Below are 19,610 nucleotides of genomic sequence, written 5' to 3' on the forward strand. Positions count from 1 at the left end.
GTACTCCTGCCATCTCTACTTCAAGTGCTAATTGAAATGTAGGTTGGAAAGAGTCAAAATATTGCTATTTGCTTTCCAGTGAAAAACTCCATCAGTGTTTGCCATATCTATGAACATTTAGTTATGTGCTAGTAATAATGTCTTTAAGTAAATATTGATGAGATTTTTTTTTCTAATTTTATTTCACCTCTGAATTGGAAATATATATTTTTATTTAGGGTACATTTACATTTCATGGTTTAGGTGTAGTGGGTATATTTAATAAATAAAATAAATTGAAGTTGTGTGTGTGAACCCTGCTGCAAAACGTAAGAATTGTGATGATTTAAAATCATAAGGCATTATTGTTTAAACTATGTTCAGTTTACCAAGGACTTGACATAAACTTCTCTACTTAAGTAGAGTTTTAAATTTCTTATGTACTTTTTAAATATAAAATACTTAATTTATGGAAGACCAAAACGATTAGCATTTAATTTACCACTTCAGATTATGTCAAGACAACTTTTGTGTTTTTTTTTTTGCTTTAGGCGAAAATAGAATCTGATCGAGTCATCGGTTCTGTAGGCAAAAAAGTAGTACAGGAAACTGGAATTAAAGTCCGAAGCAGATCACATGGTTTATCAATGGCTTATAGGAAAGATTTTCAACAACTGCTTCAGGGAATTTCAGAGGATGTTCCTCACAGACTGCTAGACCTTAATATGAAAGAATACACTGGGTTCCAAGTTGCTTTGCTCAATAAGGTAATGGTTATGTGAATTTAGTACTGATATAGTTATAGTCTGTTACATTGTTGAATATGGCAAATTTTCTGTTAACTGATACTCAGTTTGTCCGAACTTCTGTACCTCCGCAGAATAATGATCAATTATATTATTGAATCATTAGATTTTAGAGTTAAACACTGTACTTGGTGAGTGGATGAATGGATGGACTGCAAAGAGCAAACCATCCCGTTCATTTTATAGACGAGAAAACAGACTTAGAGATTGCCTAAAGTTACATAGCTAATGGTAGAGTTCACTGTAGTTTGGTACTTTTATACTGCTGACCTTGGGTACACAGCATGATCCTGAAGTGCTTTGTGAATACTCATTAAAAAGATCTTCATCCCAGTAGTCTTTTTTGTAGAAACAGGCTGATTCTAAAACTTATATGGAAGTGTAAAGGTCCTAGAGTAGCTAAAACAATTTTGGAAAAGAATAAAGCTGGAAGATTTGCACTATCTAATTTTAAAAGTTACTGTAAAGCTACAGCGATCAACATGTTGTGTTGTTGGCATAAGGAAAAATATATAGATCAGTAGAACAGAAGTAGGCCCTCACACGTAGAGTCAATTAATTTTTAACAAAGGTGCCAAAATAATTCAGTGGGTTAGGAGACAGTCTTTTCAACAAATAGCGTGGGAACAATTGGCTATCCATATGCAAAATAATGAACTTGACCCTTACCTCACATTACTTGAAGTGATCATAGTCATACATGTAAGAACTGAAACTATAAACTTCTACAACAGAACAGGAAGAAATCTTTAAGATGTTGGATTATGGGTCAATGAAGATTTCTAAAATACAACACACAAAGCACACACACACACAAACTTGATAAATAGAACTTCATTAAAATTGAAATTTTTGTCTTCAGAAGAAACTTTGATGTTTCTCCCAGGCAAGCTATAGCCTGGGAGAAAAGCATGTATTGAATAAAGAACTTGTTTCAAAATATATAAAGAACTCATAGAACTCAATAATAAAAAGACAAACATCCAATAAAAAAAATAGACTAAATATTTGAACAGACAGCTCATATACAAACTTGAACAGGCACATAAAAAGATATTCAACATTATTAGCCACTGTGGAAATGCAAATTAAAACCATAATGAGATCCCACTTTATGCCCACTAGAATGGCTAAAATTTAAGACTGAAAAATATGAAGTGTTGGTAAGGTTGTAGAACAACTGGAACTCTTATACATTATTGATGGAAAATAGTTTGCAGTTTCTTAGGAAAGGTAAATATTGCTATATACCAACAGTTCTGCTTGTAGGTATCTACCGAGATAAATGAAAATATGTGTATATAAAGGCTTTGTATGCAGATGTTCATAGCAGCATTACTAACAGCCCCAAACTGAAAATAGTCCAAGTGTTCATCAACTGGTGAATGGATAGAGATATGGTATATCCATGTAAAAAGGAAAAGACAGTAAAAAGGAATAGACACCAATACACGAACAACATGGTTGAATCTCAAAAACATGCTCAGTGAAAGAAGCCAGATAGAAAAGATTGCATATTGCAAGATTCCGTTTATAAAATGGAATGTAGAGAGAAGGAAAGTAGATTAGTGGTTGCTTGGGGATAGGAATAGAGATTGACTACAAATGGACACAAGGAACTTTCTGGGATGATGGAGATATTCTAAAACTGGATCGTAGTGGTGGTTTCACAACTATACATTTATGAACACTCATTAAACTGTTCATGTAAAATGGGTAGTTTCATGGTATGTAAATTATACGTCAAAGCTTTTATTTACTTCTCTTAGCCAGAATATGTAATAAAATCTTGAACAGATATGAGTTTGAGATTATTTGGTTGAGCCTCACTACCAAATTTTTATCTTTTGGTTATTAAAACAGTACAGTAAGATTGCATCATATCTCTTTATTTTTTTAAGCTATTTAGTTAACTTGTGTATCTTATTTTCAAAGCTATGCTGCAGGCTAGAGATTTCAGTCTCTTAATTCTATGTTTGAAAATAAATCTTGTCTTTAAATCTTTTTTAACAGGATTTGAAGCCACAGACATTTAGAAATGCGTATGACATACCAAGACGGAATCTTTTGGATCACTTAACAAGAATGAGATCTAATCTTTTGAAGAGCACCCGCAGGTTTCTTAAAGGACAGGATGAAGGTTAGATCATGGTTTTAATGTTGGTATTTCTTCAGTAAACTTATTTCTTTATATTGGAAATAAATAGAGTGTTATTGTAACTTTTAAAGAATTATAACAGTAGTATTACATTCTCATTGAATGAAGTAAAAAGTGAGTCATCCCTGATTCTCTACCATCACTGTTGCCCCAAATTCTTCCTACCACTTCTTCCTACCATCACTGTTGCCCCAAATTCTATTCCCCAGAGGTAACGACCTTTGTTAGCAGCTTAGTTTCCTTTTTAGCTTTCTTCATACATTCACATATACAGGCACATGCGCAAACAAAATCATTTTCTTGTCATCTACTAGTATCTGCTAGTTTAACTAGTTTAACTCTGGATGGCCAATATATATCATATTCTGGTATTTCCTTCAACTGTACCCATGGCACCTACTACAAATCAAGTCAGATGAGAACTTAACCCTTTGCCAACTCTCACGTAAGCATTTCAACTATAGTTTTATATAAAAAGGGTCATCTATGTGATATCTCTTTTCTGTAAATTCTGCTTTAATTAAATTCTGCTTATTTGGAATAGAGTAGAAGAGACATTTCCTTTTCATAGAAAGGTTACACATATGCTTATTCTATACACTGAAATTGACTGCAATATTTTTTGCTTTGTTTAGAAGATAAAATCAAGTATTTAAAATTTTATTTTAAAAAAATCTCAAGATTTTATGTCACAATATTTATAATGGTGACAAAATAATTTAGAATATGTGTTAAGGAAAGATTGACTAGAATAAACCAGAGAGCATTCATACATAAGAAGACATTATTTGATAACTAGTTGGAAGGTAGTTTCAGTGAGGTTAACTTTTGTTTTTGCTCTGTTCTGTTTGAAAAGATCAAGTGCACAGTGTTCCTATAGCACAAATGGGGAATTACCAGGAATACCTCAAGCAAGTACCTTCTCCACTAAGAGAACTTGATCCTGATCAGCCTCGAAGGTTGCATACATTTGGCAACCCCTTTAAGCTGGATAAAAAGGTAAATTTGAAATGTTCCATTATATAATTTATTTGCTCTAGGCACTGTGGAGAGGAGCAGTTCTTAATTTAACTAAAGAAAGCTGAAGCTATTTTCTTGGTAGAATACCTAATAAATGTCAACAGTTAAAATATAGTTATTTTACTGGGTATTGGAGTTAGTTGTGCGATTAAAAACTGTATGTAAAGCTAGGGAAATTATATTCTTTTTTGTTATAGGGTATGATGATAGATGAGGCAGATGAATTTGTGGCTGGACCTCAAAATAAACATAAACGACCTGGAGAACCAAATATGCAAGGCATCCCTAAGAGACGTCGCTGTATGTCTCCACTACTAAGAGGCAGACAACAGAATCCAGTTGTGAACAATCATATTGGAGGAAAAGGACCACCTGTACCTATGACTCAAGCACAGCCAGATCTTCTTAAACCCCTTCCTCTTCATAAAAGTAAGAGTTTTTCTTTAAATGTTATTTGCTGCTCTTTGGTGGTTCTTCATGGGAAAGATTTTTGTAATACAGAAAAAATTGATAAGGTCCAAGAGTGTCTAGAGAAGATATTTGTTTACTCTAAATTAGCATGTAATCATTTTTATGTCTTTTTAATGAACATTTATTGAACATTTCATATATTCATTATGCTTAATAGCTATCATGATTTGAAATATCATTTGCAAATCTTAAGTATTTAAAAATAACAGTTTTTAAAGGGGCATTATCAACACCCACAGAACGATGGTTTTCAATTTCAGTTTAATTCAACAACTAATTCTTAAATGATATGCTAATTTAGACAGTGCTAGGCATTGAGGTATAGCAGTGAACAAGACAATAGTGATCTTTGCCTTTATTTATAATGAGTGAGGAAGGAAAGTCATTGAACATTTCATTAGAAGTGTGATGAATATTACAAAAGGGAAGTCAAGTGTGTTGTGGAAGTATTTGGCAAGAGGATATAACTTAGTCCGTGGGGTCAAGGCACTTTACTGAGGAAGTTCTGTTTATGCCAGTACTTGAAGGATGAATGGGAATTAGTAAACTAAAGCTATGCATCTGCCTATGCCTCAGTAGTAGTCTAAGAAGAGTATGTGCAGAGGCATACAGTAAAGAGCAGGGCATTAAGGGAACTGAAAGAAGGCTGGTTATAGCAAGGGTTGTTGGGAATGAGGCAAAGTGAGAACTGAAAGATATACATGCAGAGTCTAGATCATAGAGGGTCTTGGAAGCCATTATAAAGATTTTAGACTTTATTCGTAGGACAATGAGAATCCATTGAAAGGTTTTAAAGAGGTAGTGATCTGATCTGATTAGCATTTTATGAAGACCAGGCTGAGTTTACTGTGTGGAATATTATTAGGGAAGAATGAGAATTGATGTAGGGAACCCTTAATTAATGGATTCATTAATTATAGGTAGTGATCATTCATGGCTAATGACATCTTAACTGGAGAGAAACCAAGTATGATACCTCCTGATGGAATTACACAGTACTACTTTTGAGGTAGTCCTGCCCTCCCCCCGCAAAAAAAAATACTGAACATCAATCTGACCAAGCCTCTCTGTCTAACTACCAATTTTTAGGAAATATAAGGGACAGAGAAACATGTTAAATAACAAAACAGGGATAAAATTAGAAAAATCCAGATTGTGGGAAACTCTATAGGACAAAGAATCTGGTGTGTGTGTGTATTTTTCCAGAAAAAAAAAATGCATAGAAAAAAAGAGGTACAGAAGGATTTTTATAGATTAAAAGATAGTTAAAAGACATGTAAATTAATTGCAATGTCCAGGTCTGATTTGGACTCTGAATCAAAGAAAATCAAACTTCCCACAAACAGAAACTATATAAGGTAATTGGAGATTGTGCACAGTGACTGGGTATTTGATGTTGTTAAATAATTGTTACAGTTGCACAGAAACCAGTTAGGAAACACAGGGAAGAGCTAATGGTTACCTGGGAGTGTGGTTGTGAGAAGAACCTGTATTGGAGAAATACTTGGATATATCAGCAAAGGACTTGGTGATGACTGGCTGGATGATGGAGACAGGGCAAGGGAGGAGTTGAGAGACCCTGGGTATTTCAGTGTGTCAGGGGTGGAGTGGAAGAAGAGAGGTTGAATGAGTTTAGTTTAGAAGTGTCTGTTAGATAGCCAAGTGGATTTCCTAAGTTAGAAGATGGGTCATTGAGTTTGGAACTTAAGAGAAGAGGACTGGGCTAGAGAGATAGGTATGGGAGGCAGCCTTAAGCCCCATTGGAGTAACCAAGGGAAACAGAAGAAAAAGCCTAGAGCAGAACTTTGAAAGTATCAAAGTTAAGAGGAGAAATAAGGTTCAGAAAAGGAGAGTGAGAAGAAAGGAAGAATCCAAGAAAGAGGAGAAAATAGGGAATAATTTAGTGTTATGGAAGCTAAATGGAAGGAGAATTGAGTGGTTGGTGGTCTCAAATACTTCTTAAACAAATCATTTGAGAGGATTGGAATAGTTCTGTAGGTCTTTAAGATGACAGAGTTGAATATATTTAAATGCTGGTGTGATGGAGCCAATAGAGAGGGAACAGCTGAAAATGAAGATGAGACAGAGTATAATCACAAAATCACTGAGAAGGCAAAAGGGAATGAATGGTCCAGAGCCCACATGAAGAATGCTTCTTCCATTAAAGCCGAATGGGTGTGGTGGGCACAAGTTTAATGGTGGGAAGTTGAGGAAGTTCACCTTCTTTCTGCTTTTGCTTTCCTCTGTGAAGTTGGAGGTGATGTGTACTGCTGAGAGGAAAGAGACACTGGGAAAGTCAGAGATGTTAAGACAGTGGAGAAGGTTTGAATGATTTTTTTGTGTGGTAGAGGGAGAAAAGGTTGTAATAAGACTGCTAGGCAGTGCTAAGATCCAGGTACAGGTGGTGACTGTGACCACTCTGTAGAGCTGTGTCGTATTTCTCCAGTAGTGCCTGCTCATCATTCCACATGTGAGTCTGCAGCAAGAAGATAGACTGCATCATCAAATTTGGGATTTTTGCTTGGCAGGGGTCATGGGAGGACAATAGAATGAGAGAATTTAGGACACTGTTAAAAAGTGATACATTTTGGGATATAAGTTAGATAAGAAAGTGGATATCTAGAAGGAATCTGATTAATATGAGGGAGAACGTAGAGGAATTGCTGGAGTGAAAAGTCTGGCAGAGTTCAAGAGCAATAGTAGGAATACTGCAAAGATGAGGGTTACACATGCCTCCATCCCTGAATTTGTGTTTCACTCGAGAAGCAAATGGGTGGGTGGAAAAGTTCCTTGGAGGTGAGAAATTGAGGAATTGGGAGGCCAGGTTCTTAGCAGGTGATGTCCTTAGACATGGATGTCACATACTACAGCATTTCTCAAACCTTAACGTGTATGTGAAGCCAGGCGGGGGTCAGGGGAGTGGTTAGTTAAACAGATTCTAATACATTGTTTGGGATAGGGCTCAAGATGAGCATTTCTAGCAAGCTCTCTGATGGTACTAATGCTGCTTGTCCACAAACCACACTTTGAGTAGTAAGGACCTAGAATGATGTCCCAAGGGACATGGGGTGGAAGGAAGTCTGTGAACCAGGTGCCAGAGACATCCGTGACCACGGGTGTGCTCTGGAGGTCAGTAAAGATAGTGATGAGGAGAGAGAGGATGAGTTGAGTGGGATAATTAAATCTCAGAAGAGCAAGAATTTTTCAAGAGTGCATGGAGAAATGTTCTTGAAGTGGCATTGGAAGGTGAAGGGATTAGTGACTCCACATCCTTTTATTTGTATACATTTATTTATTTTATTTTATTTTTGGCTGCGTTGGGTCTTTGTTGCTGTGCACAGGCTTTCTCTACTTGCGGCGAGTGGGGGCTACTCTTCGTTGCGGTGCGTGGGCTTCTCATTGCGGTGGCTTCTCTTTGTTTCGGAACACGGGCTCTAGGCACGTGGGCTTCAGTAGTTGTGGCACAGGGGCTCAGTAGTTGTGGCTCGTCGGCTCTAGAGCACAGGCTCAGTAGTTGTGGTGCACAAGCTTAGTTGCTGTGTGGCATGTGGGATCTTCCCGGACCAGGCCTCGAACCCGTGTCCCCTGCATTGGCAGGCGGATTCCTAACCACTGCGCCAGCAGGGAAGCCCCACATCCTTATTTTAAGTCCACGGAGAGTGTTTGACAGACAGCAGTTTCTTTGCAGGAGAGTTGGGTTTCGATTAAAGCAGGAGTTACTCTAGAGAATATTCAGTAAAGTTTGCACATCATGGAATAGAATTTAGGAGGGAGGGAGTCAGAAGTTCAGGGAATTTTTGTGGGGATGAGTTTACATTTTGAACAGTAAAGAGATGAATTCAGCTGGTGTCCTGGTGGTTTGGTGAGCAATCAGAGAACTTAGAATTTAGCTGCTTTCTGTGAGGAGCAAGTACAGTAATCTAATATTAAGTAGTAAGCTTGCAAGCTTTTAAGTCTAAGTAGTCTAGAGAACTAAAGTGGGCACCAGCTATTCTTCACTGCTCAAGTAATGAAGACTATATGGATGGTTATAAGAAAAGGGGGCGCTGTGGAGGTTTGGTGGTGTGTTGCTGCAGAATATTGATCAGCTTAAACTCCCTGTGTTCACTTTTGCCTCTGAACGGTAATGACTTACAAGGTAGAGGTAAGTTGGAGTGAACTAGTACTCTCTAATAAAAGGATAACCATGATAATCTTGATCACATATATTTCCCTAAAGCATTAAAAACCTACTTATTCAATAAAATTGCCATAGAATAAAGCAGAGAACTAAAAGTGTTTGAAACTGGCTTTTATTTTTATTCCTAAGGGCAAAAATTGTACAGGTTTTTAAAATATTGTGAATGTTTCACATTGAAATATACCATATATTTGGCAAAGCTTAAAAACCATATCAAATTGTTAATTTGCAGCAGTCAGGGAGATCAGTTGTGATTTGCTGTAATGTTGTTTCTTTGAGGTTTTCTTTACTGTGTGCTTTGAAATTGGCTCTCATCATCTTTTTTTTCTTATTTTTAGTTTCAGAAGCCACTAATGATTCGACAATAGATGATGTGGTTGAAAATCATGTTGCAGACCAACTTTCATCAGATATTACACCAAATGCTATGGAAAGTGAATTTTCAGCATCTTCTTCTCCAGCCAGTTTACTGGAACGACCAACCAATCATACAGAGGCTCTCAGCCATGACCACTTAGGAACTAATGACCTCACTGTTGGTGGATTTTTAGAAAATCACGAGGAGCCAAGAGATAAAGAACAATGTCCTGAAGAGAATCTACCAGCGTCTTCACTCAACAAAGGGAAGAAATTGATGCATTGCAGAAGCCATGAAGAGGTCAACACTGAACTAAAAGCACAAATAATGAAAGAGATCCGAAAGCCAGGAAGAAGTATGTATAATTAGACACAAACATCAGATTTGATTTCTGTTTGTGCTCAAAAAAAAAAAAAGTCAAATAAACTAAAGCCTAGATCTGATTTTAGATCACTCTTAAACAACATATGAGCTATATAAGATTTGGTTCTTTACTCAGCCAACAAACACTTACTGAATAGCTGCTATGTCCAAAGTACTGTGTTAGGTGTGGTAAGTAGGAGGGACTGAGAGCAGAGCAGGAACTCACAGACACACATGGTTCCTACCATGACAGGAACCCATAGTCTTGAGCATTCTGTCAACCAGCAACTGGAATTTTAAGGTAACAGCAAACCCAGACAGATGTAGTGACTATTAAATGACTTCGTATCTGTAAGGTTCTAGGCATAGTACGTACCTACCATCTTAACTTTTAAGATTTAAACTATGATAGTGATCAGGGATGTGTTTAGGCCAAAAAACTAAAATTATGAAAGCTATCTATTATATGAGTACAGAAGAACTTTGTGAGTTAAAGTTTCAATATTATTGACATTCATTCCAAAGATGTTGGCAGATCACCTGCTATGATGGTGCGGTGGCCCATGGGTGGTCCAGAAGTGGGTAAGACTCAGTACTGGCCATTTAGGAGCTTATAGTCCTTGGCAAAGTTTTATGTGAAAACTTGAAACTGAGGCAGCATCCTTTCTTTTCCCACCAATTACGACGTGTATATTCTTTTTTTTTTTTAAAACATCTTTATTGGAGAATAATTGCTTTACAATGGTATGTTAGTTTCTGCTTTATAACAAAGTGAATCAGCTATACGTATACATATATCCCCATATCCCCTTCCTCTTGTGTCTCCTTCCCACCCTCCCTGTCGCACCCCTCTAGGTGGTCACAAAGCACCGAGCTGATCTCCCTGTGCTATGCAGCTGCTTCCCACTAGCTATCTATTTTACATTTGGTAGTGTATATATGTCAATGCTACTCTCTCACTTCGTCCCAGCTTACCCTTCCCACTCCTAGTGTCCTCAAGTCCATTCTCTACATCTGCGTCTTTATTCCTGTGAGACAGCACTCTTAACTTTTTTTTTCTCCCCCACTCTATTTTATCCACTCCCAAGGTTAGCTGTAATTTAGAATTTGTCATAAGGATGGATTTTTGTAAAGGCCACTTCTTATTTTTCTGTGGCACTACCAAAAAGCTGTTTACTCATCCTTCTAAGCTTTATATTTGATACCCTATTGAGAACTTTTACCAAAAAAAAAGCAGTGTTTGAAAAGCTATTTTATCTTTTTTGATGTATGATGAAATATGTGTATTATAAAATCTCTAATGAGCAGTGAAAATTTTATGTAGACTAGTTTTGGTTTTGTCTTAGTATATCTTGATATAGTAAGCTGTAATAGAAAAATATTGAATAAGAATGCAAATTAAAGCCACTTAATTTTTCTTTTTGCTTCTCATTTTAAGAATATGAAAGGATCTTCACTTTACTGAAGCATGTGCAAGGCAGTTTACAAACAAGACTAATATTTTTACAAAATGTCATTAAAGAAGCATCAAGGTAAATAATCTGTTGTACATTATGATATGAGGCAGTGAGTCCCCAGTTTTCTGTAGTTGGTATTTTAACAGTATCTGTTTTATACTTGTGTTGTTATGCATGTATATGACACACCCCTTTGTATATAAGTACTTCTCTCTTTTTTTTCAGTTTATTGAAGGAAATTCACTTAAAAAAATAGCTACACAGAAATTCTTCAGAAATCATGGACCCTTTCTCTCTACACATTACAGATTCTTGCATAATTCTCATTTATCCTACCCTGTGGCTTTTTGGTGTCTTTATATGTTATAGTCTTTAATTTTTCTCCTTTGTATATTTGAGCTACAGTTAATATTAGTGATAAAACGTAATCTTGAAAGGCAATATTTGAATGCAGTTCACTTGTATGTGGGAAAACATGTAATTAAGGGGACCAGAGCTGGACAAATGGGCCTTATTCTGATTGCCTCAGTAGCCCAGGATTATGTACTTTAGTACAAGGAATGTGGATCAAGATTATAAATGGTAACTATGAAGTGCAATTAACTGGAAAGCATAGTTGTATGAGTTCAGTGAGTAAAAAAGCATTTTTTTTATTTCTTCTTCAAGACTTTTAGAATTTTAGTAATGTAAGAAAACTTAGCGTTTGTCTCATCTGACCTTCCAAGATAACCACCCTTTAATTAGTTCCCCAGTTTCTTCCATCCTACATGTAAAGGTTTTTTTAGATAAAGCTGTTAATTCTATTTTTTTTTTTCTATGAGTGGCTAGAGCATAGGTTACTTTGAAGTTTCAAGATAAGGCCATAACTTTTCATATTATTGATATTGAGTATTTAACTAATTCTGCTCTTTTATGTAACATTCTGCCAACTCAAACTTCATCATCGATTTAGCTATATTCCAGGTGCCTGGATTCTACTTCTGCCACCTTTTTTTTTTTTTGCATTATGCGGGTCTCTCACTGCTGTGGCCTCTCCCGTTGCGGAGCACAGGCTCCGGACGTGCAGGTCCAGCAGCCATGGCTCACGGGCCTAGCCGCTCCGCGGTATGTGGGATCCTCCCGGACCGGGGCCCAAACCCACGTCCCCTGCGTCGGCAGGCAGACTCTCAACTACTGCGCCACCAGGGAAGCCCTACTTCTGCCACCTTTTAGAGAGTTGTGTAATATTATGGTCGGTAGTCATATTAGTGTACAAGTAGAGAGGAAGTAGGTATAGATTGGGCAGTGTTTTGGGATATTCTGAAAAGCATCAGCAGTATTAATACTTAGGCAGACAAAAGCAATTTTAGTCTACTATATTTATTACCGCAAAAATTTAAAACTTGCAACTTGAACTTTGCTGTATCCTATACTACAGATGTCTAATTGTCCTTGATTTGCTAGTTTTCAAATTGTAATAGTAGAACACCACAGTTTAAATGCAATTGCCCAAATTTCATTTCTTCTTCCATTTTGTGGGGAATTATATTCATATTTTATTCACATTCCATTCAACATTCAGTGTTCAAAGAGCATAAGAAGCTATTGGAGTCATTGCTTGGGGAGCCCATATTGCTGCAATATTTATAACCCTTGTATTTATTAGGGTTTTTTCTCCCCCCTTTTTCTTTTTGATTGTGGAAGAAATAACCTCTTTCCCATTGTACTTAGGCCTGGATTATTTGTTTTAGGAACAAACTATAATACTCTACTGATAAAATAATTTTCTAATCTTCCAAGAGATTTTATATATCACAAAGTTGTTGAATTTTCATTTTCATCTCACTTTGAAAAATCTTTCCAAGGCAGTTTCTCTCTTTTAAAAAAAATTATACTGATATATAACTATTTGTTAAAAAGAAATTGAGAGTGCTATTACTTATTTTTTTATACAGGTTTAAAAAAAGAATGCTAATAGAACAACTGGAGAACTTCTTGGATGAAATTCATCGAAGAGCCAATCAGATCAACCATATTAATAGCAATTAAAAGAAAACAGAATGTGGCCACTTATTTCACTACCTTCTCCAAATACAAAGTAAATACAAGACTGTTGTGATCTTGCATTCATTTTTTGACATGCATTGTTGGCTTTTTGAAATACTAAGAGCAAGTCTACAGATCCTTTTTCCATCATTTTACAGTGACCTTTTCTTCATTTTGGTTTATTTTTGTAATGTGAAAAGTATCACTCTAAAAAACATTTTTATTTAACAAACTAAAAATATTCCTCCAAATCTCTTGCTTGTCATTGACTCTTGCGTGTCAATTTCCCTCAGGTTCTATTTTCTTAAACCAACCTTTAAAATTGTCACCTCTGTTAAGGTTGAACTTTGCCAAAAAAATAAAAAAGAAGTTACTTTGTAATTTTTGGGGAAAAAAGCACATACATTAAAACTAGGCAATGTTTTGTATATACAGTTATTTTGGATATATTATTGTAAGTTGTACAAATGTATTTTGAAGAATATTTAAGAAAAGCACTTTTGTTATTCCATCAATAAATGCTCTATTTTACTCTTGTGTGGTTTAGGAAATAATCACATTTAAAGTAATCATTTAAAACCATCTTAAGATAATGGAATTTTAAAGGCCTTGCTTTTTAGCATTGGAAAAATACACCACTTGAAGTTCACATTTGTTAAACCTAACTGTAATTACGTGTTACATAATCTGCATTGTCTTTTTACTCTGTGTTCTTAGATTTTGTTGGCCACTCCAACATGCTCCGTTTCTGCCTAGATAATGGAAATGATGGTATCTGTGGCGGATAGGCAGACTCTTTAAAGCTGTTTAAAAAGCAGACGCCTTTGGACTTTATTGGTTTCCTTACTTACTTTCCTTCAACCCCTTTTCCTTTCTCACTAGGATTGTGGATGGCACTAAGGTGAAGCCATCGGTCAGGGAGTTGTAAGTTTGGGGTATACCACATACTCTGAAACGTCTAGCATTTAGCAGCTTGATGCCGTACTTACAGAAGTCTCACAACAGACTGGGGTTTCAACAGGGATCTCTTTTTTCTGCTCTGCTATTACACTTCAACTCTCCATTTTATTTAGAAGCTAAATGGAAAGGAAACATGTTTCAAATGACTTTGCTCATTTTGCATTCTCCCTAAGTTATCCAGGATAAGGAAAACTGAACACTATTCACTGTCCGCCCTCAGTCCAACATGGCCTCACGTGTCCTTACTGAGGACGTGACCCTGTGACCTGACTCACCATTCATAGATCACTGCTGTGCCTTGTAGTGCTTTTGGGATAACCAGTAGAAAGGAAGGCTAAAATACATTTAGATTAAGAGAGGGTGAAATAAATTTATAAAATTATGGTAAAATTGAAGTATTTTTAGGTTCATAATATTTGAAAATCACATACCCTTGTCTTTTTATACTTTAGCAGAACATTTTTAAAATCAAGGGTATAGCAAAATGAAATTGTAACTTTTTATGAAGAAAAGCATCGATGAAAGTGGAGAACATGCTTGAGATCTGTTAATTCAGTTTAGGGGATTTGAAACTCTCCCAATACTGAAGACAAATGCTGTCAAGAAAAAAAAGCATTTAATGTAGTGTTAAATAGTATTTTCATATGCAATTCTTTAAACATTTTTTCACCTCTACAAAATACCTTTAAGCAGGATATCATTTAGTAAATGGAATTGTTAAGGTAATTAGCTGCAGTCACATTGCTAAATTCAACAAGAGATACACAAAATCCAGAATATACTGTCTGGTTTTAAATTATATATGTTTAGATTCTGAGATTAACAGGAGGGGGACTACAAGTCATTCAGATAAAAGTTAATACTTAACAAGCATATTTAGGAAAGGGACTCAATCTAGTCCAATATTTGGCCACTTTCCTTATCAGAAAGTTCTTAGTTGCATTTCACAGGTTGCTCATGAGGTAATAATCCTTTAGACTCTTGCTTGACCTTTAATACATTTTGGGGTATGAACCCTAGAGGGAGTTGGAAAGAAGCAGTTTGTTCTGTCTCCTCTTTTTGTCCTTAATCTCTCTGCCTCCATACTCTATGCCCTCATCCCAAAACCTAGTCACAAGCTTTGAAACCCATCAAAATTCAAGCTTAATATCTCATCTCTTGCAGGTTTTTTTTTTAACATTTTAAGAAACTGGGCATATTAGTTGAATTAGTGAAATACTGCAGAATTTTTGTAAGCAAAGCGGAGGGGGAGTACATTTGAGGGGAATATCATGTCTTTTAGGCCCTTTAGATCAATGGATGGATGGCTGTAGGCTGGACAAATGATGTTCTCCAACAGTTTAATTTTCAGGTTAAGATCATTTTTTGTAATGTTCTTGTATGTGTGCCATTTGTCAACTGATTGAGTCATTATTTACCCTTATCAGTAAGCTTTGTCAATTTGGTGTACTGAAGGCTGAGACTCATTTGTCCTTTCAATACCCCGTCACCAGAAGAATAGCCACTTTGCCTTGTGTGTTATGGGCAAGTACCTCCCAGAAAGAGAGGTAAATAAATTCACAAGGACTATATTTAGACGTGCGGCGGATTATGGAACTGGTGTTGGATTGTATTTTCATTCTGTTTACTATGGCCGTTCTGGAAACTCTTAGCACGGAAACAGTGGTGTGTCCTTTACTAGGTAGTTCAAAGATTTTACATCATTTTATGCAGTTGAATTCCAAAAGAGAAACTGTTCTCTCTTAACTGTCATCAACCTTTATTGGCTATGAGCTTTTGACAGTGACCTTTCTGTTCAAGTTTAGTCCTGTTTCTTTGTTTCTTGAGGGAGTAGAACCTGTCTTTTTTTTTTCATCTTTCATTTTTTGACCTGTATCCTTTCTAAGAGAGGGCTCTCTGTTGCCTGTTCTGAGTGATAAGTGACATTTTCATCTAATAAATATGGGGTTGGGATGATCATGGTGAAATACTAAGAGGATATATTTTGTTGATGGACTTTTTCTCCCCAAATAATCCCCCAATAGATGATTTCCTAGTGAATGACTATCTTCATCCTTTTTGTCGCAAGTGTCTCTTTGATTTCTAGAATAAGTTACAGCAGTATGCAAATGATTCTCAGATAAAATGATGTTGACAGTATTTCCTTAACAATTTGTGTAAAACCTATGCGTAATTTTCATTATTCTAACTTGACTTTTTTTCCTCTCCATAAATAAAAATAATGCCTGATGTTTAGTTAAAGTAGATCCACTTTTGCTTGATTTTGTTAGACTTGTTCCATCCTATTTCTTTTTGACACATTGTTTAGACTTGCCAACAACTCTTTACTGAGAATCTCTTTTTCTTTCCTAGGCTGATAAGTAATTGCCAGAGAGGGTGGGGCAACATTAAGAGGAATGATTTGAATACTTTGTTCACTGTTGTTGATGCTTAAAGGACTTCTGCTTGTCCTTCTGATGTGCTAAGGCTCTGCCTGTACCATCCCCTCTTTGGATTAAGATGAGGTTGTATGGTGGGACCTAACAAGTACTAGGGCAAACATTTGATTTTTGTGCAACTTCAGCAAGCTTGAGAAAGATCAACAGGAAAACTATAGAAATGCAGGTGCGTTCCCTAGGATACTAGGGGTGCTGAGAGCCAGAGGACTGCTTGGACACTCTAGTGGCCTGAAGGAATTCTTTCATCCTCCAAGGCCAAGAAAGCTTGGCAACAATGGGGAAAAAAGATTTATCATTTATTTTACTTTCATGACTTTAAGTCTCCCCAGAAGTAGAAACCTGAATTTTTAAAGACCTACATCAACTATAAATGAGCTGAGAGAAACAGAAGGCAAAAACGCCACCGAGGTTATTAGTTTGCTCAGTAGTTATGAAATATTCCCCTTTCTCAGGATACATGACATAGCAACTGAGAAGCTTCTGAAGCACCATGGAAACCAGCTAGAAGGAATGCTTGTTTTAGGTTAGGGTGGACAAACGAGGCTTTGTTGCTAGAGAGATGCTGATAAATACTTAATTTATGTGACTCCTATCAAAAAATACTGTAATACCTGTGTTGGGTTCTCTCAGGAAAAAGATGAATGGCCGATCTGCTTTAAAAATAGGAATCCGAGACCTTTTCAGTAACAACAGAGCTGCAGGAAAGATAAAGAATAGAATCCCGTTGTATTTTCTCTTCATTTGAGGAAAGTCACTATTAAAATTGGATACGAAGTCACTTATATGCCTTGATTTTTGGAGAAATAAAAGCATCCTAATGATATAGCATTGTTTAGTGTTATGATGGGGTGCAAATGGGAAAATTAAAGGGAAAAGATACCACTTAGCCAACACTGTGTCCTATTTTCAAAATATTCCATGGAATAAATTCCTTCCTGAAGGTAATTTTCAAAATGACTCTATTCCTTGTTTATGGGGTCGTGCTACAAATCCTTTTCAAAATGGCTCTCTCTTTTCTCCCATCAGTTTTCAAAAACTTTGTTCTGTTAACATTTCTTTTTTTAGAATGCTCTACTACATCTGGACTTGGGTTTTTAGTGGGGAGGCTTAGAAGTGTGAAGGTTGAACTGGATAAATCTAACAAAGGGAGATAAGGGGGAAGCAGCTGACTGAGTGTTGCTGACACTGTGCTCTTAGGAACATACCTGTAGCTGCAGATGCCTTGGTGCCTTCCTCTGAAACCTCAATCTTGGCTTTGTGGATTGCTTCAGAAACATAAACGCCATCTTGGCCTAATCCCAGGACATAAAAGTGTGATTGTTTATTTGCATTTTGATGCATTTAGTTGAAAGATTTTAGTACCTTTTTAAAGAATGGACTTTACTTACAGTCTCGTTCGTATGCTGCTTACTGTGTAGTTAGGAAGAGATTTGTTTGGGAAATTTTAAGGTACAATAATTTATGCAACTTTCAAAACCTCAAATTTGGTAAATTATCTAATAAATAACCCCTCTCAGATTAACATTCAGGTCTGTGCCCCATTTTTTTCAATAGTTAATTTTCAAAAATAATTTCTAGTTACTGTTGAAATCTTTAGTCAGTATTTCTAAAATCTCGGTGGTATAAGGATTGCCATAGTACGCGTTAAAATGCAAATTCTGGAGCCCAGGAATCTGCACATTCAGCAAGCTTCTGAGATGATTTCCCTTGAATGCCTTCTTGGGCTGCATTTTAGGAGCCACTTTTAAATGACAGAAGTTTGTACTATGGGCCTTAAAAGGCAGTGTATAAAAAATGTCTCATGCCTCATGACGCATTCTGTATACTGAGTATATCGGTTATGCAATTATCTTGCCTTATTGGCAAGAATTTGCAAAGAAAATGAAGTTAGAACTATAATAGTTGTATGCCAACAATTTCAAAGATATTATAAGCTTAGCAAATAGGAATCTGAGTGATCCAAGCGTTAGAGGAATTGACAGGTTTTTGTAATTTAGCCATCAATCATTTTTAAACAACTCTCCACAGTGAAATGGTACTTGATGACACAAAGAATGAAAGTAAGAACCTTTAGAATGAGAAGAAAGTTTAGAAATCATTCAGTCCAACCCTCTCATTTTAGAATGAGCTGTGAAGTCATCTGAGGCCACACACTTGACAAGAGGTCCAGTCGGGCATATGCAGGTGTTCTGACAGCAGGTGCAGTGCCTATTTCCACCCCACCTTTCCATATAGACGCCACCACCTTGGAAAAGTGTGTTCCAGTCCACTGCAGGACGCGCTAGAAAGGGAGCTGTGGCAGGAGTCTTAAAATAATCATTGTGATGGACATGTATTTTGAGGGGACTTCTTTGTTTGACCTTAGACTAATATTTAAATTGTTTTGCATTTCTCATGCACATACAAGGGGATGGTAAATGAATGTTGTGAGAGAATAATACCAGTGGAGTACAGAATATACAGCATTTCATCCATCTTGTAAATAAGGCATACACAGGAAATTGTGAGTTGGCTGTGTTCAGTGTAAGGAACAGATATTTTGCAGCATCAGTGAAGGGGGCCAGACAAGGGCCAGAGGAGGAGAGAAATCAACGGAAACATTCACCTGCCATCGCTTGTCCTAAAACCAGTGCAGAATCTGATTGATTGTAGCAGTTGGTCTTTTTCTGTGGGATCTTTTAGAAAAGAAACAAATTTCTCTATACTAACTAGCCTGTCTCACTGACTCATTGAGCAAACTGAAATGCAGTGCCCAGATCAGAATTGTGTGTATAAGGAATGGTTGATGGTCATGAGAAGCTTTTACTAATCTGTGACTTCATCACTATCTAGTATGCCATCTGGACATTTAAAATAAATGTTAATGAAATGAGCAAAGGTTCTTTATCAGCTAGAATATAGTAAATGCGTTTGTGTTAGAGTCCAGGCACCCTGGCACAATGTGAGAAATGGGGTCGACTGGTTGGAATGGATGAGTTTTTGGTTAGATGGGCTTGGCTCTTTGAATTTCTTGAAACTGCAACTGAGGTTTCATTTAAGTAGCTTTTTCTCCATCATATTACAGGAGTGGTCCAATAATTGACATTTACATGTTTGCACAGACAAAGGCTAAGACCCATAGCCTGTCATGTCCCAGCATCCTCATCTCTCATACATTTTATCTCTGGTAAGAGTTAACATTTCAGAAGACCAATGTTTGTGATCAAAATAAGGACTCAGGAGTCATCTGTGGGTTTGTGTTTTTCTTGCTTGATCTTGTATTACAGATCCCTATTTGCTTACTTTTGTTAAGTAGCTCTGGAAATGTTATGCAGCAACTAATGAAATCAGCCCAAAGGGATTCTCCTGGCTTTGGGCTCATCCTCTCCTGCAGTGTTGTCAGCTGTCTAGTGCCA

The 19,610-nt window shown here is 36.6% G+C and overlaps 2 protein-coding genes across 5 annotated transcripts in view; one reads left to right on the plus strand and one right to left on the minus strand.

Annotated features, from left to right (window-relative positions):
- Positions 1–13,348, plus strand: part of INTS6 (integrator complex subunit 6) — an 88,273-nt gene extending 74,925 nt beyond the window's left edge. For all 4 annotated transcript variants that reach the window (XM_019936650.2, XM_073795138.1, XM_004313457.4 and 1 more), the window contains 7 exons: positions 531–746; positions 2,799–2,925; positions 3,800–3,942; positions 4,161–4,392; positions 8,953–9,327; positions 10,774–10,867; positions 12,727–13,348. In XM_019936650.2, coding sequence (XP_019792209.1) covers positions 531–746; positions 2,799–2,925; positions 3,800–3,942; positions 4,161–4,392; positions 8,953–9,327; positions 10,774–10,867; positions 12,727–12,820 — 1,281 coding nt within the window. In that variant the 3' untranslated portion in view covers positions 12,821–13,348. The remainder of the gene's footprint in view (positions 1–530; positions 747–2,798; positions 2,926–3,799; positions 3,943–4,160; positions 4,393–8,952; positions 9,328–10,773; positions 10,868–12,726) is intronic.
- Positions 13,349–16,162: 2,814 nt separating this feature from the next.
- Positions 16,163–19,610, minus strand: part of SERPINE3 (serpin family E member 3) — a 28,360-nt gene continuing 24,912 nt past the window's right edge. The window contains 3 exon segments of the mRNA XM_033843387.2: positions 16,163–16,786; positions 16,789–16,910; positions 17,421–17,507. Of these exon segments, the coding sequence (XP_033699278.1) occupies positions 16,664–16,786; positions 16,789–16,910; positions 17,421–17,507 (332 nt within the window). The 3' untranslated portion in view covers positions 16,163–16,663.

The sequence above is a fragment of the Tursiops truncatus genome, chromosome 18, assembly GCF_011762595.2.
Source record: "Tursiops truncatus isolate mTurTru1 chromosome 18, mTurTru1.mat.Y, whole genome shotgun sequence".
Taxonomy (NCBI): Eukaryota; Metazoa; Chordata; class Mammalia; order Artiodactyla; family Delphinidae; genus Tursiops; species Tursiops truncatus.